We start from the raw sequence: 22,270 nt of genomic DNA, 5'->3' as shown, positions 1-22,270 counted from the left end.
TATATTTGTCTGAATTCATGCTATGTTTATATATTATTTATTTATTTATATTTATAGGCTCCGGACTCTGTTCTTTAAACTTGTCTTATAGTCAAAGTGTTGATGAGGAGCCTCCACAATGTGCACTCAGTGAAAATCACCCAACATGAAGTCCAGTGTAATTACATCAAATAATAAAATGGACTAAAATATCATCTTTTGTAACGTTTATAGGAATAAATTACTTTTATCCAGAATTACTTTGCCAGTCTGACTTTCTTTCAGAGCAAAATGAACTGATTCTTCTGAGAAGTGATTTGTGCTGAAGTGTGATAAGACAGGAAGGTGTGGTTTGTTCCCTCAGCACATTCAAGCTCATGTAGGCAGACTAAACCGGAAACTAGTAATTCCTTCATAATAAAAGCACAGAATTTTCCAAACTTGTTGAATAAATTTGTTTTTTTCTGCTTAAAACTTCCTTCTGAGTCCTAAATAAACAAAAAAATGATTGCACATATCATGTCTATAAATAACAGGTGCACAGGATCCAAGGGTCTTGCAACATTTTCCATTTTGCCGAGCGGATGAAAAAAGTTGCTGATTAATTTTCTGTTGATCAAACAATGGACTGGTTCTTTCTGCTCTGTTAAACTTTGTCTCAAACAGTCTTTAGTTGACTTTAAAGGCTAAATTTGTTGAAAGCATCGTATTTCAGACGCTTGTGGACATTTGTGTTGTGTCTATTTCCTAGTTGCAACGAATATTCCTATCCAGGGAAAACGTTGGAGGTTTGATCTTTGAGAAAAACTGATCGTTTCCTCATCAGATGCACAAACTGGGGCTGAAGTGCAAATAACAGTTATTTTTATTATCAAGTAATCAGATGATTATAACCTTAGTCATATGTTTTCTTTGACCAGCCGACAGTCCAGGGGCAAAGATACCGTGGGTCAAAGTTCACCAAAGTTGTGAAAGTTGACCTCGGATACATTTGTGTTACTGGGCCTCAATCCAAAAAGTTCACTTTACCATTTATCACAAATAAAGGATCCAGTTTTCATGTTTGATTAAGAAGCTGTTTTTCAAAGTTTTGCTTGAATTATACAAAAAATAATACAAAGAAATCTCGAATCCCATAAAATCTTTGTCTCTCATTCCCCTTTGTGATTTCATTCCTCAATCAATAATGATCCAAAATCAAACAGTTCAACGAAATGATGACCTGCTTCTTGGCAAATTAAAAACTGTATTTGTTTTTGCTGATTTCCTAGTTTTGATGACCATGTGATATTTCAGTTTTTCTTTTTTAATAAATTTGCAAAAATTTCTACATTTCAGTTTTTTTCTGTCAAGGTGGGGTGCTGAGTGTACATTGATGAGAAATAAAATGAACTTTTTTGATTTTAGCAAATGTCTGCAATGAAACAGAGTGAAAAATTTAAAGGGGTCTGAATACTTTCCGTACCCACTGTATGTGTATAAATGCCAGTGGCATGGCCACCCTGTACCTTGCACATGTTTAAATTAAAAACATGAATATATGAACCCGTGTAATATTTGAATAGCTTAGTATTGAATGCACAATATCAGGGTAGTTATGTTTATACATGGCACTAGGCCCAGTTTAATATAAAACAGAATCTTATACAAAATATAAAGTAGGGGGTCCCTGATCCATCTCTCCACCTGTTTGGGGGTCCTTGGCCTGAAAAACGTTGAAGACCCCTGTCCTCTTTGATGATGTGGAGGCTTCTAGGAGTGAATGAAGGGCTGGGAATGCTTTTACTCTGAAGGGTCCCCTGCAGCTCACTGTTGGGACTTGACTTCCTGTCCCTGGACGCAGCAGCAGCAGCTTTTCTCCTCTGATCATCTCCAGCTTCGTCTTTTCTTCACCAGTCACTGAGGAGCTGAAGAGACTGGAGCTCGATCAGCGGCTCCTCTCACACCTCCGACCCGGAACCAGCGCATGACAGCCCGGCTGGACTTCACTCCGTCACCCGCCCCCCCCCCCCCCACCACCCACCCACTGCGGTGCAACTTTTCTCTGCAAACTTGCTTCTTCTGGTAAGAAAACGTGTTTACTTCATGTTTACTAATGCAACACTTGTTTGTTTGTGCCAAAGCAGACACACACTTACACGCACACGCACAGACACACACACACACACACACACATGCAGGCTCAGAGCAACAAGTGGAAAAGGCCTGAAGAGCCAGGGGCTTAAACCTGTATCTCATGCATATGAATACAGGAGGAAATTCAATGTCCTTTTATCTCTCCTGGATTTAATGCATCCTTTTAACAGATTAAAAAAAAAATATTTAAAACATCTAGAGAAAAGGCTCCTGGGGGAATAGAACTGAAAAGTGTTGGTAGATAATTGAATTTTCAAATAACGGCAGGAAGAGAAAACTGAGTAGATATATACTTCAAATAGTTGTATTGTCCATATCTCCATATACTTCTTTACAGTGACAGTTTTGTAGAAGTTCTGGTGGCTTTTTATTGTTCTTATGCTCTTGTGTTGGACTGTTTTGTGTTGATTATATTTATCTATCTATCTATCTATCTGTCTGTCTGTCTGTCTGTCTGTCTGTCTGTCTGTCTGTCTGTCTGTCTGTCTGTCTGTCTGTCTGTCTGTCTGTCTGTCTATTCTTTCTATCTATCTATCTATCTATCTATCTATCTATCTATCTATCTATCTATCTATCTATCTGTCTATCTGTCTATCTGTCTGTCTGTCTGTCTGTCTGTCTGTCTGTCTGTCTGTCTGTCTGTCTGTCTATTCTTTCTATCTATCTATCTATCTATCTATCTATCTATCTATCTATCTATCTATCTATCTATCTATCTATCTATCTATCTATCTATCTATCTATCTATCTTTCAAGTGTCTATTCCTTCTATTCATCCATCTCTCCATCTATCTATCTACAGTATCTCTCTATCTCTCTATCTCTTTATCTAAACACTCTTTCATTCCTCTGTGACTGAATCTGGAGGATGGTTTACATGTACCTGAATTAACTCATATCTGCCCTTCTATTTAATCAATATATTTGATGTGGCAGCCTTTATATCCCCATCATATCTAAGTAATCCAGATTTTTTCCCCCTTTATTTCCTAAATCATTTGCACAGTTGATTAACACAACGGCCTCTTGTCTTTATTCTAACGCCGGGTCTTTGAGAATGAGGCGTTCTGAAGTCAACAGGTCTAATGTGACCATTAGTCCTCTTCAGAAAGCACTTATCTCTGTGTAAACACCCGGCTGCTATCAGCCAGCTGCTGGGACACGGACCAGCTCCTCTTCTTCTTTCCCCTCGGCTGAACCGGGCACATCCCATCCCACCGCGGCCGTCTCCCTGTGCACACACTGATCCGCTTGTTTGCACAGTCATCGATTCAAACAACTCTACAGCTGAGGCGCTTTATTTTGTAACGTTCAAGATGATGATGATGATGACCTCATTCGAAATAAAGAAGTGGCTTCTCTTAAGTCACCTGATCAGATTTTGAGTCCAGGAGGTTTTTGGTGAATGGAAACACATCCAGCACCAAGCTCTCGAATCCTCCAGTCGTCTGTTTAATGCTGTGCAGAGCTGCAGGGTTTTCACCTGATGACATCGCTCTAATGTCTCCTTGTCTTGTTGCTTCTCTGCCGTGAAAAGCTTCTGGAGTTTAAAAGTGGTCGATCGATGCGGGTTGTTATTTAGAGAGTCAGCGGCTGATGATTTAAAGATGATAACAGGTTGTTTTGCGTCTCTAAATGCAGAATTTTATGACTAATACAATGATACACAAGTGTTTTGGTCACTTGGACACAGGAAACTGGTTTTTATCTGAAGTAGATCTGCAGAAAAACTGGAACGTCTACAGACATCGTTTGCAGACATTATACATGAGAAGGATTTTCACAGTATTCAAAACTAGCTGCGGTTGTGTCTTGTTCTATTTTAGAGTCTGACTGGTTCACAGACATCTTTGTGTTTGGGTTTGTTCATCTTCTAACATTATTCTATAGAAAACACAAAGCAGGAAATTTGTGTATATATGTTAATTATCTATTTTTTGGGGGTTCTATGTGTTTGATTGAATGAGTTTTCTTTTTATTTACAGCTATGTATTATTAAGTTTATAAACGTCAAGCATCAACTACATTTATTTAGTCATAACAGTTTGATAACATCTTGGGAATAATTGCCAATCCCTAAAAAATACATATTTTACTTCCTAATATCAGTTTTAGTATCCGCCCCAAAACTCCATATCTGTTGAGCTCTGATGATTTGTCATTTTTTCTATTTATCGCTCGCTGAAAGTTCTCTGACTCAGTTTGAATATGAAGCTGTGAAAGTTTCCTGGATCAGTGGAGTCCAGCTGAGAGACTCGTGTTTGGGAGCCGCGCTGGATCCAGAAAGTGAAAAGAGTTATGATCCCATCTGACAGGTTCACTTCAGGCTTTATGTTTCCCTGAGGAGGACGAGCTGCTTCCAGGTCCCAACAGTTCCTTCTGCTTTCAGGTCCAATAGCAACTCTCTTCGGCTATATATTTAATTTAGATCATTTAAGTTGACTTCATGGTCGTCTTGGATAAATAACGTTGAATCTGAACAGTTAAGTTCTCTCGGTTTAATGCGTTTTCTTGGCTGTTTAAACGACTTTCTAACGTGAATCTAAAGCAGAACATCTCCCTGTGTCAAATTGTGTTTGTTTTTCGCGCAGCGGGACAAACAATTCAATGAGATTTCCCCCCCACACACACATTCTTTGGCACCGAGCAGCGCCGACATCACCGCTCTCACTCCCCTCCCTGGATTTGGAAGCGTGCATCTTCTTTCTGCCGAGCGGCTTCACATCCGTTTCCGTCTGGTTTCGGGGAGGCAGTCGGAGTCGTAGGATTGGAAAACAACGTGGCCTTGAGCTTTTGTGTAAAAGAAATGCACTTCTGGCTAATGGCCGGAGAACAGTCACTTTAGATTTTGCTTTATTTAGCTTTGTTTATCATTTGGTGGAGGATTTAATGGAAAGAGGGTTTGTAAGTGTTATCCACGTGGATGTTTTGCAAACTTGAGTTTAATGCACTGTGGCTGGTTATAGCTCAAACTAATCTATCCACTTTTTAAAATCTTTTCTATTAATTAAAGAATCACAGAGGAGGTCTCATCTGCATGTGTTGGTTTGTTTGTTTGTAAACATAATTACCCTGAAAGCTTTAACACTAAACTCGGTGGGAGGATGCAACATGAAGAAGAAAGAGCCAATTAGACCCGGGGAATAAAGGAGCAAATCCAGGATGATTCAGCCTCTGTGCATCACCACAATGGATTTTAAAGCAAATCAATCAACATGTGATTGAAGTGTTGACTTTCAGCTTAAATTCAAGATGTTTCACAAAAATATGACATCAACCGTTTTGGAATTACAGCCGTTTTTTTTGATATGACTGCTTTTAAAATGGGGTCACTGTCTTAGTACTTGACTGCTTAAAGCCTCTATAACTGCGACGCTGCGGATTCCATTCAAACCCCAAAGCTCCCAGTGTGATGGATGATCTGCTCCACAGTGTAACTCTTAACCCACTTGTGCTCGGAGCAGAGTTACGTAACACATGAAGTCAGAGATGTGCTTTTTAAAAAACACAAAAACAACACAACTCTTCCTCTGCATTTTTTCATCGTTGCTGATTGAACTCCGGCCTCGGCTCCCGACGGAAACGTGTCGTGGACGTCGGCGCGTTTGGGATCAAAGTTCGACGTCGTTGACTTTAGATTCATGGGCTTGATGAACTTTCCCCCCCCCCCCCAGGAGAATAACGGTGGAACTTTGTGTGAAATCTCTGCAAAGCAGCGATGGAACCGGACGAGTAACATCTCCCACCTGCTGCAGCGGCCTTGAACCGAGCCTTGCACTTGTAAAACTGCATTTCCACAAAAGGGGAAGAACTCGGCTTCAGGATGAGCGGAGTTGCAGGGTAGGGTGGGTGGGGTGGTGGGGGGGGGGATCTTGGAGGTTTTCTCCCACGGCTCACTGCCAGCTGCCGGACAGTGTGGCAGTGAGGAGGTTTGACGTTCGAGGTTAAAAGCTTCAAAAGACACGAAAAAGAATCCTCTTCCCTCATCTGCCTTTCTACCCCCGAATGGTAATTAACGAATAAAAACTTCTCTCCGACACTTTTTTCAATTCTTCTTAAAGTGACTCAGCTGTGGTCGGAGTCGGTTTATTGGCTGCGGACGCGAGGTCACTGGAAACCTGAAGCTGAAGAAGAAGACAACATCCTGACGTTAATTAGATTTGGTTTTGCGTGTTGTTGGACGGACGTACACACACGTTGGTGCAGAACTTTTTGGTTTCACTGAATCGTTCCCTCGTGATTTAAAACCCAAACAGATGAGCTGGCAACCGGTGCAATTAAACTTCAGACGGAGAAGGAGCCTCTTTGATTTCCTGGCATTTCATCAGTCTCCATGCCAGATAAGAATTAATAAAGCGAACAGATAAAAACTCCCACTGTCTGTTATCAACCCCCCCCAAAAAAAAATGGATCGTTTGTCATCGAGAAGCTCGAGCGTTCAGAAGCTGCAGCTCTAGCAGAACGTTTAGAGTGTAAGAGGAGGTCAAGGTTCCTGAAGCATCTTCGTTAATACAGTTCCGATCTGTAGCTCGGGTACAGAAGCTTGTGTTCTTATACCAACTCTTTACGTTGATCCAGAAACAGGTTTATTTTCTTTTTCACTTTGGTTGACATGGCGAGAAGCGGGCAGAGCTTTTCTCTTTTCTGAACGACATTATATTTCATCTTAAGTTCCTGCAACTGAGCTTTTATGTCCTTTACTGCCAAAGACTAACAAATACTTTATCTTCTCTTAAATATTTGTCTTCCCGCTTCAGCTCTTCTTTAACATTTTGTACGTTTTTTTGCCCCTGATGTCCCACAACAGCTCGATGCATATCAGGGTTTTTAAAACCATGTTTCTTTCTCCACGTGCTTCATGTGAATTAAAGTAAAACCAGACTCTAACTAAGACAGTAACTAGGGTAAAAAGGACATATATGATGCTTCTCTATCCTCTGATGTGTTCTACAGGTTTTGAGCAGAATATGTCCTTAAAGAAGAATAAACAAACCGTATAATAACAAGTATATAACAACTATAACTCTTCAGTTAGAAGATGAGGAATCTTGTCTCTTAAGTTTTCCACCGACCCACAGTCGGCCCTCAGCTCTTCAGAGGAGTGAAGCTCGTGTCCTGGATTCCTCTCTCGTCTCTTTATTCAGGCTGCAGATGGAAAAAGTAGCACAGCAACGTGACGTTTTCCAGTTTTCACATTCATATTTCACTTTTCATATAATCGCCGTAAAGCTTCCCGCGGTGTTTTCACAGCTGGAAGTGTGATTTTATTTCTTCTTTCCAGCCGCGTTTTCATTTGAAACCATAAAAAAAGGAAATTGACTCTAGCACTTCGCGGTCTTCAACATAAATAACAGTGAGCGGCTGTATCGTTTAATTACTGCCTTTTTTTCTACAGAGTTAATATTACGCTTGAGGCTTAAACCTGCGGCGACTCAAAGCCAAACCGAAGCTTCCCTCACTCATTTGGCAGCGTTGACGAATCCTGTGAATCAGAACCAACCCTCAGGCGTCCGAGCCGTCATGTCCCGACTGTGACCGAAGACAGACGCCCGCCACCAAGGAATCATTAACTCTGCTGCATCAGAAAACTACCACTGATGTGTGCTGAGGCTTCACGGGCCTCCCCCCCCCCCCCCCCCCCTCTGTGTTTATTGAGCCTCCAGCTGTCTCTGTGTAAAGTACAGTGTAAATCTTTGTTTCCTCCCGTGTCAGTTTTCAGACTCGCAGCCCGGCCTCGTAAAGAAGGGGAATTCTTCCCGATCCATCTGGACGACTGTGTTTTCATTTCTCAGCCGCTGCAGCTCTCGCGGCCTCGGACCTGGATGTCCCGACTGTCACCAGCACATTTTGACTTAATGTCATAATAATGAGAGTTGCATGAAAGATGAGGAACACATCCCTCTGCTAAGGCCCAAAACAACCAGCCTGCACCACACGCATGGAGATCAGCTTCCGAGATACGCCTGATTTTTTTGCTATGATTTGTTTCTGGAAAAAACATATTTTTTAAAACATTCGGCAAAACCTAATTAAGGAAATGGAGCGACGCCGGCGAGCTAGTTCCGGCAGGCAACTCGAGCGTGACATACATCCCGTGACATACATCATGTGACATACTTCACTTGCCACAACCAGCCAAAGCACTCATCCACCTCACTAGGCGGTCTATTTAAGCAGAGGAAAATCCCATCCCTCTCTCTGATTCCTAACTGCTACGTTACAGTATTAGCTCATCACTCCCATCATTCCTGTGTAATCATATGGGGAGTGATTAAGTTGGAGCCTGGACGCCAAACACAAACCTGTTCTCCTGTGAACAATAAATAATTATCTTAATAAATAGGATTCAAAATTCACGATTTTTGTTGTCAAATGAACAGAGATAACATGAAGTAGTCACTGTCAATGAAATGCTTGGGTCACACACTCTCTTTAAGCAATGCTCAGTAATTTCAACCCAAAAAATAAAAATAAAAATAGAAATAGTATAAAATAGAATAAAAAAGAATAAAATAGAATAACAATGAAATAGAATATCAAAAATTTAAATATCTTTACAGATAAATGTTCAATTTGTTCGAACGCGAGTTGTCTGACTGAAATTCCCTTTATTGACGCAAGAACTCAATAAAAGTACAGAAATAATGGGAATATCAAATTAAAATCACCAAAAACAAAAGCAGGGTTTATTTGGATGTTTATGGTGACCTTTCTATCTAAAACAATACAAAATAAACTGGATCAAATCTGGTTATTAGAATACGATCGCAGCTAATTTTGACTTTTGTCTCACTTGTTAAACTCGACATTCATTTACCATTTATTCAAAAAAGGTAATCTCCTAAATTTTGGCTAAATGTCTTGAGAATTGTTTGAAATGTCAACTGAGATTTGTCATAGGAATATTTTCAACTTTTTCCAGAGGCTCTGACTCCAGTGAAAGGAACTTGTGTTGCTTTGTTGTGTTGTTTTCCAAAGTTGAAAGTGTAGGTCACATGAGGACAAAAATCTGAAATGTCACATTAGAAAGAGAACAAACTTTGTTTCGAGTAATTTATCATATTCATCTTAAATTTGTGTTTTCCCTGTTTGTCTTCCAGACTCAAAGTACTGCCACATCTTTGACTGAGTCCCTGAGCTGACACGTGTGAGACTGAACGAGCGCTGAACATCTTCTCTCTCTCTCTCTCTCTCCTGGATTGTTTCACGAGCTCGACTCCAACCTCAGAGTCGGGATCAGCGTTGTGTTGCTGACTCACAACAACACTCTGGCCCTCGCCTGGTTCCAGACATGAATCTGAGGATTTGTTCTGTGAGCTCATGAGAAACGTTAAACGCCAGCGGCCCGTGTTCGTTCATCTGCCGGAGTCGGTTGTTATTTCTGCTCCTGCTAATTTCAAAGTTCTCTCACCATGACGTCACCACAGTGAAGGACAGAAGAGACACAATGACTGTGACCTTGTGATGGAGTGAATGTGCTGATCCTCAGACTGTGTGTAGTCGTGATGGCCGCCGCCTGTGCAGAGAGGGACCAGCCGCTGCTGCAGCTCCAGGAAGTCGACTCCAGCCGCGTGAGGAGCTGCGTCCTGTCTCCGCTCCTCGGCTCGCCCCCCCCCGGTCTGTCCCTGGACGCCAGCCAGCCCATCTGCATCCCGTCGCCGTACGCCGAGCTGGGCCACGACTTCGCCAGCATCCCCTTCTACAGCCCGACCATCTTCAGCTACGCCGCTCCCGGCATCTCCGAGTGTCCCTCCGTCCACCCGTCCCTCAGCCCGTCTCTGTTCTGGCCCGGCCACGGCCACATGGGGCCGCCCATGCCCGTGCACCGCTCCCAGGGTCGAGCCCAGCACGCCCAGCCCATCCAGAGTCCGTGGGCGGAGCTGACGCCGCGGGACAGCGTCCTGACAAACAGGTGACACACACTGGGACGAGCTGTTTTAACACAAACACTGTGATTCTCTGTTTTAACACAAACACTGACTCCTCCGTGGGACGAGTTCACTGCAGGAAGTGAGAGAAACAACACATTAAACATCATCATGGAACTGACAGTTGGCTGCAACTAAGGATTCATTTAGTTTTAAAAAAATTCATGTGTGAAAGCCTTTATATTTGATATTTAATATCATATTATTGAATTTACTAGTGGCAGAAACTTGGACTATGGGCAGAAAAGGTCTCTGGTTCGTCTCTGCTTCGACTCCACGGATAAACAACAAAAAGACGAACCTGGATTGATCTGTCCAAAAATCCAAGAGGATTCTCCCTATACCCTGTCTAGTGCCCCTGAGCAAGGCACCTTACTCCCCCAACATCTGCTCCCCGGGCGCCGTACATGGCTGCTCACTGCTCTGTGTGTCCTGCACCAGATGGGTTAAAAGCAGAGGTTACATTTCCCTCCTTGCATGTCTGTGCATGTGTTTGGGACAAATAAATGTATCTAAATCTTAATATAAACCAGTTAAAAGCAGCAAATTATCAGATTGGAAAAGTAGGAAAATGGAAAACTTTGCACCTTTTGAACTTTTTACTCATTAATCGATTATTTATCTCAAACTTATTCCATCTTAGTCACTGTTCAAATACAGTTTTGAAGTCAGATTTCTATACTATAGCCGATATCACTCAGAAGAAGAATAGTCGTCATGAAAGATTTAAATTTTAACTCAAAACTTCACAAGAGATACAAGGAAATTGTGGTTAATTTAATAATTTGTATTCATCTTTTCTCCTTCATTCTCATTGTTAACCCGTCTCGTACTTTATTAATCTGCTTCCTGCACCTTTGTGGCAGATTGATGATGATGATGATGATGATGATGATGATGATGATGATGATGATGATGATGATGATGATGATGATGATGATGATGATGATGATGATGATGATGATGATGATGATGATGATGATGATGATGATGCTGAGTCTCTGTGTCTGTTAGTAAGAGCGTGAGGAGGCGGTCCCAGGAGAGCGAGGACGGCGTGGTGTCGGCGGGCGGGAAGTCGGACCTCCACTACTGCGCCGTGTGCCACGACTACGCCTCGGGCTACCACTACGGAGTGTGGTCGTGTGAGGGCTGCAAGGCCTTCTTCAAGAGGAGCATCCAAGGTCAGACCCCAAGAACACAGTGTACCTGTTTGTCTGTTTGTTTGTTTGAAGGGATTCAATTATTGAATTGAGCGTCGTTCAATTTTAAAAACATTCATTTACCTCCAGATTATTTTAACGACTTTGAGAATCCATGACCTTTCCTCTAGTGTCACCGTGAGGTGAACGCTTGTTGTTCAGTGGATTTCCAGGAGTGTTGCACGACACTAACCTTGTGTTAAAGGACACATGTGATGCTTCTCTGTCCTCTGATGTGGTGTACAGGGTTTTTTGTGTAGTTAAAATAACACAGAGTAAAAGCAGCTCCCCTCACCCACAGGAAACGCTGAAGCATTTTTAAGTAGTAACACAAATTAGCGCCATGAACCTGAATATGAGCAGAATATTTTTGTTGTTTCCTGTTTGTCACCGGTGCCCTTGACTGGGCTTAATGTCTGTGGCTCTTTAGAGATTCAGCTTTTCTCTTAGTTTCAGAGATGTGATTTATCAGGGATTTGCATCTGGTGCAAATATTGAGTTGAACTCATGAGTCAGATTAGATTTCGTGGTCAAAGGTCACTTTAAGCATAACCCTCACACATCTTTTTGGACGAACTTCAATCACTAACATGCTAATGAGGACATTTTATATCCAGAAGGTCAAAGTTCAACCTATAAAAAAAAGCTTTTATCCTACGATGACTTTTATTACCTGTATTTGTATTATTATAAGTACATTTCACATTATTTGTTATAAAGCACTTTGTTACTTTACAAATAAAGTGTTTAATGATTCTCGCTCTTCTCCTTGTTGTCTTCATCTCTTCTCTCTTCTTCTTCTTCGTCGTCTCAGGACACAACGACTACATCTGCCCGGCGACCAATCAGTGCACGATCGACAAGAACCGGCGTAAGAGCTGTCAGGCCTGTCGCCTCCGGAAGTGCTACGAGGTCGGGATGACCAAGTGTGGTCGGTGTCTCTTTTTATCCTCTTTTCTTTCATTTGCATGCAAATTTGCTCCAAAAAGGGATTAAGATAAATAGTTGTGGGTCAGTTGCGTAGTTGAATAACTGCGTCTTTCTGTTTGATAACTGTTGTTTGTTCAGTTTCATGTGGTTCCAGCTTTTCTCCTCTTTTTATATCCAACCGCAAAACACAATCTCTCCGAGCGGTGACTCCCTCCCTCGTAAACTCAGGACTTGAGCTTTTTAACGTGGGAACCGCGAGATGCCTCCCGAAGCCTGAGTGATGATCCCGTCGGGTTCATTTATTTGAAACATGATAATGGACTAAAAGTATTTGATCTCCGTGTGTTTTCCGTGTTCGGGGCCTCAGACGACAGCCTAACGTGTCCCCACGGAGTTTTAAACAGTAGAAGCATCAGAGTAAAAAGCGTTTAATAATAATAATAATAATAATAATAATACATTTTATTTCACAGCGCCTTTCATGTCACTCAAGGATGCTTTACATTTTAAAACAGGAGCAAACAAGTAACAAAACAATTAAAAGTGCAAGTAAAAACAGCATGGCAACTACAGTGAGAATGCAATCCTGAAAAGGTGGGTTTTGAGAGAGGATTTGAACTGAGGGAAGGAGTCAATGTTTCGGATGTCAGGTGGGAGTGAGTTCCAGAGTTTGGGAGCAGAGCGGCTGAAAGCTCTGCTCCCCATGGTGGTAAGCCGGGCAGAGGGGACAGTTAGATGGATGGAAGAGCAGGATCTGAGGGAGCGGGTGGAGGTGGCAGTGTCAAGGAGGTCAGACAGGAAGGGAGGGGCAAGGTTGAGGATGGCTTTAAAGGTATGAAGAAGAATTTTAAAGTTGATACGGAAGTGAATTGGAAGCCAGTGGAGTTGCTGTAGGATGGGGGTGATGTGGTGGAACGAGGGGGTGGGGGAGATGATATACGGGCAGCTGAGTTCTGGACCAGTTGGAGTTTATGGAGGGATTTCTGGGGGAGACCAAAGAGGAGAGAATTACAATAGTCGATACGGGAGGTCACAAGGCTATGTACAAGAATCGAGGTGGTATGGGGGGTGAGGGAGGGACGGAGGCGATTTGTGTTACTGAGATGGAAGTAGGCGGTGCGGGTGGTGATGTTGATATGAGATTTGAAGGAGAGTTTATTCAAGAGTTGTGATGATGTCTTTGTCTCAGGGATGCGAAAGGACCACGGCAGCTACAGGAACCCCAAGACGAGGCGGATGACCCGTCTGTCGTCGCAGGGCAAAGCCAGCGGCCCCAAGGCTGTGACCGGGCCGGTGGCGGCGGCGGCGCTGATGAACGAGCTGCAGCCGCAGGCGCTGACCCCGGAGCAGCTGATCGAGCGGATAATGGAGGCGGAGCCGCCGGACATCTACCTCATGGGGGACACGAGCGGGCCGCTGACCGAGGCCAACGTCATGATGTCGCTCACCAACCTGGCCGACAAGGAGCTGGTGCACATGATCACCTGGGCCAAGAAGATTCCAGGTATTAGTCGGGGTCTTCGGGCATGAAATAGAATTATGCTTCATTTTTAATTTTGTTCCCGTCTGAATCTTCACCAGAGAAACTGCTACTTGACGAGTCTGTGGAGACAAATAACCACGAGCTGATGATTCTTCTTGTCTTTTATGGAACACTTTAATGATGCTTAGACTTTTAAATGTTCCTCTGAGCAGCAGATTTAACGGCTTGATCCTGACCAGACGCAGTAATTGTCTCGGCTTTGTTTTCATACGCGAGCGTCTCTCAGGAGCCGAGTTGAAGCAGGAGCTGGAGGATGAGCCGTGACATAACTGTGATGAGTGTGAGCCTCAGTTTGTTAGATTCACCGACTGATTCCGGCTGCAAAGAACAGAGGTTTGGACAAATGACCGACTGTGACTTTGGACCCTCTAAAGTCACATGGTTGTGGTTCGTTATATAGTAAAGTAGGAATCTCATATTCTCACTGTCAGGAAACAGGAAACCGCGGAATAGAAACTGAACTCTGAGGGAAATACTGAAGTTGTAGCTGCTCTATTCATGTCTGCTGTTCCCCTCCTCCTCCTCCTCCTCCTCCTCCTCCTCCTCCTCCTCCTCCTCCTCCTCCTCCTCCTCCTCCTCCTCCTCCTCCTCCTCCTCCTCCTCCTCCGCATCCTGACCTCCTGCTGCCGTCTAATCAGAGTCTGGAGGAAACTCGTGAATCACGTTACTGTGAAATGAAGGATTCCTGCTCCCGTCATGAGTTTCTCTAACCGATGTGGTGTCCTCCCTCGCTCAGGGTTCGTGGAGCTGGGCCTGTTGGACCAGGTGCACCTGCTGGAGTGCTGCTGGCTGGAGGTGCTGATGATGGGACTGATGTGGAGGTCGGTGGACCATCCAGGGAAACTCATCTTCTCCCCGGACCTCAGCCTGAGCAGGTATCATCTCACACCTCACTCCTCCACATCATCAGAAAGATCAGACTTTATAATTAGATTTTCTTGGGTTACGTTTTTAAAGGTAGCAAGGTAGCATTTGTAGATTATGTAGTTGATGCACAAATGCAAAAAGTGACGTGGGCTTCATAATGCAAAACGCTAAGTTTGTGTTCAAGTTTGCTTTCTGATGTCCTGAAAATTTAATTTGTCCAAATCTGCTAAAATAAAAAGCGCCCGTCCCCCACGATCATCATTAATCGTTAAAGGGACTCTTACCTTTGTTGCATTTGAGAATTACAGCACATTCAAATCATCCCGCCTTCCTCCAATGCCCCACCCCCCCGTTCCCATCCGCGGTGTTTTATTTAAGAAACTTATTTACACAAGCAGACTTACAACCATCCCGGTGTTTTTATTTTTTTGAAGAAACTTTATTTACAAGCAGACTTACAACCTACTGCCTCCGCGCACGCACGTGAGTTTTTGTTTACCAAAGCAATGGATTCGGATTCAGCCTTGCATGTCCATGCAGCAAACAGACAGGTCTGTCGGCCAATAAGGTCCTTCGGTCCGAAGAATTTTATTGGTTGAAGTTTTCACTAAATATTATGAGAGTGAAATAATTGTTTGTTTTTACTCCTGGTGGGTCTGTCTTGCATTTTAGAGTGTCATTACCTTATTAATACCAATTTAACCTTATCCAAAAAAAGTGTAAAAATGCAACAAAGGTGAGAGTCCCTTTAAGTGTTGCAGCCTCAGTCGACAGGAAGAGATCCAGATTGATTTAAAACCACTGGGGTTGAACTGAAAGTGAAGAAGAACAGCTGCAGTGAAAATAAACCACTTCAAACATGAAGGAGGAAGTTTGGTCTCGACTGTGACGACTCACCTCGCTGGTTTCATCTGAAACCAGGAAAACAAGACGAGATCCTCTCACATCTTTTCTTTTCCTGTCTAATTACTTTTCTTTTTTCGGCTCACAAGCGGTGAAACTTTATTTGTACTTTTGCCAGGTTTTACTTTTGTTATTTAAAATACAAAATTCAGTTTGACTGTTGAAATACTGTTGAGTCTGATTCCAGCCAGTCCTCTCATACACTCTGGTCTGAGTAATAAAACCAGAGGAACATTTTTTCCCAACCTCATTGTTGCCAATTCTCTCTTTTGTTGTGAGTTTCACACTCATAAACCAAACAGACACACAAAAAAAGATCTTGATGTTTCAATAAAAATGTTAAATTACAATTTTAACAATATTCAACCTATTTAATGTAAATCTCTGTAATCTTAAATCAATTGTGACACATATTTCTTCAGATATGAGCTTTTTCAAAAGCTGAAACAAGTTCTGAGTTCTCTCTCTCTCTCTCTCTCTCTCTCTCTCTCTCTCTCTCTCTCTCTCTCTCTCTCTCTGTCTCTCTCTCTCTCTCTCCCCTTCTCTCAGCATGTTTGCAAAGTGCAAAACAACATTGACTTTGTGGTTCTCTCTTATCATCGCAACACATCTCTTAAACAATCCTGTGCACGCTGCAGTGCACACTATAAAGTTTCTGCCGTGTTCAAAGCAGCAGTAAAAGCTTCACATTGATACTTTAATTACTTGTAGTTTACTGGTGGAACATTGAGTTTGATTTTCTCTAAAAGTAGTTTGAAGATAAATGGTTTGTTGAAGGAAATCTTTTTAATCTATTTTGAAAAATACAGACTTGAATAATAAAGTGTTGCCAAAAGTTCTTATTCTACATCTGCCTCCTGTCTGAGGCATGAAACTACTGTTTGTTAATTTAATTTTGAACAATGCATCATAGTTTATAAACTCATGTTTTAAATTAAAGTTTTTTGCAGAGTTTCTAATGTCTCCATGTGTTTTCCAAAGTTATTCTCTCCTTGACTACTTCACCTTTTCTTCAGGTTTTGGGATGCGGATCCGATTCTGGGACTCGTACTTAACACAGCTCTTAAATTTAATTTGTTATGAATTTAATCAGAATGAAGTCAGTAACCTTTCTACTAATGTGAAACAAGTGCTTCATTTCCGTCTTTTGGATCCATGCAGCATTGTGTATTTTTTTTTCATCTTACAAACTTTGACCGGTGAGCCGAGGTGAGAATCTGCAAGTTGATGAGTAACCGTTGGTGTGTGTGTGTGTTTGTGTGTGTGTGTGTGTGTCTCCTTGTGTGTCTCTCCTTCTATGGCAGAGATGAGGGGAGCTGTGTCCAGGGCTTCTCTGAGATCTTTGACATGCTGATCGCTGCCACGTCCAGAGTGAGAGAGCTCAAGCTGCAGCGGGAGGAGTACGTCTGCCTCAAGGCCATGATCCTCCTCAACTCCAGTGAGTGAGCGTGGACACACTGTCTCTGCTGCGGGTCAGCCTGTGTTCTCTCCCTGTGTGTGTGTGTCTGTGTGTGTGTGTTGAATGTGTCATCCGTGTCTCAGCATGTAATCCTATTAATGTGAATCAGTACCAGTGAAACCCTCCTAATGGGAACACGGTGTAGTTGGGAGTCTCTGCCCTCATTGGCTGAGCTGATGCGGTTCCAGTAACCGCTCAGAGTTTCTCTCTTGAACATTTACACCAGAGAATCACTGAGGTTTTTGTTTTTAATTGGTCATGTTTTTTGCAGCAGAGCCTCCATCACAGCTTGTGTCTGTTGGAACATTAATGGATCAGCAGGAGGAAAAAGAGGAGGAAAAAGAGGAGGAAAAAGCTCTTTATTAGATATATTTGTACTTACTATGAATGAAAGCTTTAACTAAAAATATTCAGATGTGGAAAATAGATGCTAAATCTCCTGACCTTGTTTTGTCTCCTCTTGACTGATTATTTGTGTCTATACACAAGCTTAAGATGAAATATTATACATTTGGTTCCTTGTGAACTTAGCTTATCCAAAATGTTTCCAATAAAGTTCAAACCCAGAGAAATCCGCAATTTGGGTTTGGTCACTTTTTAAATTTAAATTGTTCGTGCCTGAGTCGTGTTGAGTGGATTTCAACCGGTGAAGGTGGTGAAGACTCCAACTCCCATGATCCCATCAAACTAGGTCTTTAGTCATTCTCTTAATTGAGAGACCCCTGGTGGCCGATGTTGCATATTGTGCTTGTACATTTAAGACTTTTTAAAACCACTTTTTAAGTTGGTTCCCGGTTCGAATCCCAGCGTGGTAGAGGATTATCTGTTTTTAAGTTCTCTCCGTGTCTGCGTTGCTCTTCCATCGTAAAGCAAGGCATCAATAACCTCCTAAAAATGTATTTGTATACGAAGTAAGGCGTTTAAAATCATAAAGTGAGTCAGATATGATAAATATTAAAGCAGTACAAAGGAAAGCTGGAGTGTAGTTTATCGTTGGTTGTTTACATTGTTGTGTAGATGATCCACACCCCAGTGAGTTGTCTGTCCCTGTGTCTCCAGACATGTGCCTCAGCTCGTCCGAGGGCAGCGAGGAGCTGCAGAGTCGCTCCAAGCTGCTTCTCCTTCTGGACGCCGTCACGGACGCTCTGGTGTGGGCCATCGCTAAAACCGGCCTGACCTTCCGGCAGCAGTACACGCGGCTCGCTCACCTGCTCATGCTGCTCTCACACATCCGCCATGTCAGGTAAGAGTAGGGTTGCAAAGGGGCGGAAAGTTTCCGGTAAATTTCCGGAAACTTTCCGGAAACTTTCCATGGGAAGTTTAGCTCGGGAATTTTGGGAATTTTGAAAAAAAAAAAATACGCAAATTAAACGCTGAGCAATAAAAAGCATCATTCAAAACTCTATTTTAAGGATGTATGGAATGCAGCACACACTGCAGGTTGCGTTTCAACCCTCCACTGTGCATTCTTCCATCACATGCACAGATAATTCCCAGCATCCTTCACTCTACAGCAGGGCTATTGAGGCCTGCTGTAAAGTGCAGGACTAGTCAGGTAAGTTTCAATGATATTACTGGGAAAATATATTAGCATGCTGATTGAGGATTGTTCATCTGTTCATCTAGCCTATTTCCATTGATTTATCCATCAATTGTAAAATATGTTTAAAGACGATTCCAATTGTTTGGCTAACTATTTATATCTCTGGCATTGCATTAGCGCTTTTTTACAAACTTTTTTCTTATCTTATTCTACAGAACAATGCCAAGTGCTCTATCTCATGTGTGGAGACATTTCACCCCATCCAATGTAGAAGGAAAGGCTGTGTACATTTGCAAATACTGTGCAAAGACCTATGTTAAGAATGACACAACGATGCAGAAGCATAAAGTCAAGTGCCCAAAGTTTCCTCAGGGCTCAAATCAGCCTATGACAAAACAAAATGTTTATATTTATGTCTGTATATGACAAGGTAAATACAGTTAGTATAAATTACCAACAACATTTCCAGTTTATTCCCGTTAATTCCCGTTAATTCCCGTATATTCCCGTATATTCCCGTTTATTCCCCTTAATTCCCGTATATTCCCGTTAATTCCCGTTAATTCCCAAGGAAAGTTTCCAACTTTGAATATTCCCGGAATTTTGCAACCCTAGGTTAGAGTCAAACCAATAGAAAAATTCATTAATTAATTAAGCGTTTGTTGATTTTTATTGATCCAAATTCTTCTTCTGCTCACAACATCACGACTGAAGCTTCATCTTCTCTCTTCCTCTCCTCTGCAGTAACAAGGGCATGGACCACCTCCACTGCATGAAGATGAAGAACATGGTGCCTTTGTACGACTTGTTGCTGGAGATGCTGGACGCCCACATCATGCACAGCTCCCGCCTGCCGCGCCAGGCCCCCCCCCAGCCGGAGTGCAAGGAGCAGGGGGAGGTTCCCGCTCGACCCCCCTCTGGGAACAGCTCCTCCACCACCTGGACTCCCGGCCCCCCTGGAGACGGAGGTGAAGCCCAGTAGACAAATGGAGGAACTTGCACAGGAGGAAGTTTCACTGCTTTGCACAGATGAATCCACAGGACTGATGTGGAGTCTCGTGAGCTTCTCTAATCCTTCGTTTCAGCTTTAGAAGAAAGAAACCAAACTCGTCGCACAGGGAAAAACCAGAGTGGAAAGAGGAGAAGAACAAACTTTACAGATAATGATCAGCTTCTTGTGCAAAGGGACAGGACGTCGGTGTCATTTGCTGAATTCATCACGAGGAGACGGCTGTAGCAGATGCTCAGATGTTATTACCAGAGACACCACAGCTCCAGCCACACGATAACATCAGGTATGAGCAGGAAGTAAAGGCCTTTGTAACACTTTGGTTATTACATTATATTTTTCAGACAATAACAGAGATCCCTTAACTCAAGGTTACAGATGTTGTGCCAGTTGAAGGTTGATGTGTACCTCTGCAGAGAAATCTCCATCGTGAGCACATGTGCATTGTTTGTGTCGTTTCTGCAGTTGCACCTCCAGAACACTAGTTGGCGATGAAGTTTCTATGCCACTTGTGTTGAGTTTCTAGATGTGAGAAGCTGATGCTAATAAGTGGACCACTCCTGCGTTGTGTAGTTGCGTTACATGGAAGATCAAGTCGAGCTACAGCGTCACTTTACCTTTCGGTGTTGAGTCTATGCAGAAGTATAAACTGACCTTAAAGCTGAACTCTAAATCTGTTTATTGACAGATCTTCATAAACAAGATCTAACGAGCCATAGTTTGATTTGATTCTTATTGTTACAGTTCACGTCAGAAACCCTCTCGTCTGTTGGTTTGTTGTAGGTCAACAGAGGAAGATCAAATGTTATCGAATATACGCGGAGAACTTCTTAGAGATTTTCTGTTCGGTAACAGGTACAATTTGGAGCAAGGACGCAATATTTGTACCGAACCACTTGATGTGTTAACGTGCCTTTTTGTGGTTGTGGCCAATGAGGAGGGTCACGTCACTAATTACAAACAATAACACAAACTAAATGATTCATACGATACTAAGCCAGAGTTGTGGTTTGGATCCAATTCAAAGTCTCAGCGTCAAAGTGTCAAAATTACGTCCACTAAAGTGTTTTTCTTTTTAACCACTGAAAGGCTCAGATGTTTTTTTGTGTTTGGCAACATTATTACTTTTTTGTTAAATAAATAAACCGCCGCTGTATCGCTTTGCTCACCACCACATAACCACCGTTGCTCTTAACTCAACTTTGCACTGCACATACACGTCGAGACGGACTTGAAGCTAAAGAAAAGATTATTTTTGTATCTTTGTCGCGATGCAGCTTCGACAATCACAACCGACGTCAGATTAAAGCTCGTTCAGCAGATTTTAAACGTCTGCACCACTTCAGCTGCTCTGTCTGCTTCTCCTCTGATTTAACATCACCACTGTGAACATGTTCTTACAGTAGAGCCTGACTGATATGGAGCTTTTGGACTATAAAGACAAAAAAGAAATGCCATTAATTGCTTAATTCATTATCAAACCCTCATGAAATGCAATTGAGGCTTGATATTTTACAGTTTAACCACAAACGTCATAATAAATAATAGGTGAAAATAAAAAAAAACATCCGAATATATAGAAAGTGAATTGTAAAATGGAATTTTATTTTGTGAAATAATAGACAATACATCTGTGAAAAGCTCTTAGAGGCATTTCTATTTTTTTAATTGGCCAATTTTATCCGTCAGGCTCCTACTTCGTGTTCTTCATAATCCAAACAGAATCTCATACCTGCTTCATTTCTAATGAAAACTTTTAATAATGAATATGTTAACAAAGTAATTGTAATTGAAAGGACTAGTTTTTTTTCTCATGTCAATTATCAAATATCTTCATATGTTAACTTACAAATCATCACTAATGGAATAATGTCAGTGTTTTGAGTTGCTGTCAGTTTTAATACATTTATTTTTGTTGTACGTTTTTTTTAAATGTTTATTCATAAAACTCATCCTGGTTTACACCACGAAAATAAAGCAAAAAATATTGTACAGATGTGACTGTGGCACATTGAGTTGTGGTTTATAAATGCCATTAAAAAAAATGAAGTCCTCACTTTTATCATGTTTTCTTTCACTTTGTCATTATTAATAATTGGAGCTTCAATTATTAATCCATCTGCAGATTTAAAAATGGGAACAACTTGTTTTTGGTCGTACATTTGCAGTAAAATCTATATTTTGGGGAAGACTTGAAAAATGAAAGTGAAATCATTTTTAAAGGCCTTATCAAAATGTTTTATATCAGGACAAAAACAGCTTTGATGAATAGAGATTTACAAACTGTTTATTACCAGAGACTCAGGAGCATAAATCCACCTTTTGATGTTATAAATATGAGTTATATTATTACATTATGTACATACACATCGTCCTGCTCAATCTGCAGTGGCTTGGAAATGTCTGCTCACAATCTACAACACAAATAGCATCTAAAAATATATATATGTATAAAACTGCTGTAATTTAATAATCAAACTCATCCAGAAACTTTAAATTCTTAAAAAATACATTATTTGTTTTGAGACAAAATGAAATGTCGACAGTTGATATATAATAAGGAACATTTCAGAGTAAGATAGCCTTGATATATGAATATAAACTTCTTACTTATATGTACGTTTTTAGAGTAATTCGGGGGGGCTGATCGCTTTCAAGATCTTTGCATCTTGAACTTAAAATATAATCTTTGTCCCCATCGGGTTTTTAATGGGTTTTGTTCCTGAAATAAATAAAACAAACTAAGTTCAATTATTTAAAAAAAAAAACCTTAA

General features: G+C 41.7%; 1 protein-coding gene across 1 annotated transcript; it reads left to right on the top strand.

Annotated features, from left to right (window-relative positions):
* The first annotated feature begins 1,817 nt into the window (after positions 1 to 1,817).
* On the top strand, positions 1,818 to 21,558 carry esr2a (estrogen receptor 2a). The gene is made up of 9 exons (XM_061090976.1): positions 1,818 to 2,043; positions 9,216 to 10,027; positions 11,058 to 11,224; positions 12,057 to 12,173; positions 13,362 to 13,676; positions 14,452 to 14,590; positions 16,790 to 16,923; positions 18,004 to 18,187; positions 19,232 to 21,558. Exons 2-9 carry the CDS (start codon positions 9,621 to 9,623, stop codon positions 19,467 to 19,469), a joined length of 1,701 nt encoding a protein of 566 aa, XP_060946959.1. The 5' UTR covers positions 1,818 to 2,043; positions 9,216 to 9,620; the 3' UTR covers positions 19,470 to 21,558.
* Positions 21,559 to 22,270: the final 712 nt, after the last annotated feature.

Source organism: Limanda limanda, chromosome 18 (genome assembly GCF_963576545.1).
Source record: "Limanda limanda chromosome 18, fLimLim1.1, whole genome shotgun sequence".
NCBI classification, from domain to species: domain Eukaryota; kingdom Metazoa; phylum Chordata; class Actinopteri; order Pleuronectiformes; family Pleuronectidae; genus Limanda; species Limanda limanda.
Note: the sequence above shows the minus strand (reverse complement) of the source record. Positions and strands in the feature narration are given on the sequence as shown.

What these genes read in the sequence shown, in the direction of transcription:
- esr2a (XM_061090976.1), top strand. Translation starts at nt 9,621, where the DNA reads ATGGCCGCCGCCTGTGCAGAGAGGGACCAGCCGCTGCTGCAGCTCCAG. An exon ending in CATGATCCTCCTCAACTCCA is followed by an intron (nt 16,924 to 18,003) that starts GTGAGTGAGCGT and finishes CTGTGTCTCCAG; the next exon opens with ACATGTGCCTCAGCTCGTCC. An exon ending in TCACACATCCGCCATGTCAG is followed by an intron (nt 18,188 to 19,231) that starts GTAAGAGTAGGG and finishes TCTCCTCTGCAG; the next exon opens with TAACAAGGGCATGGACCACC.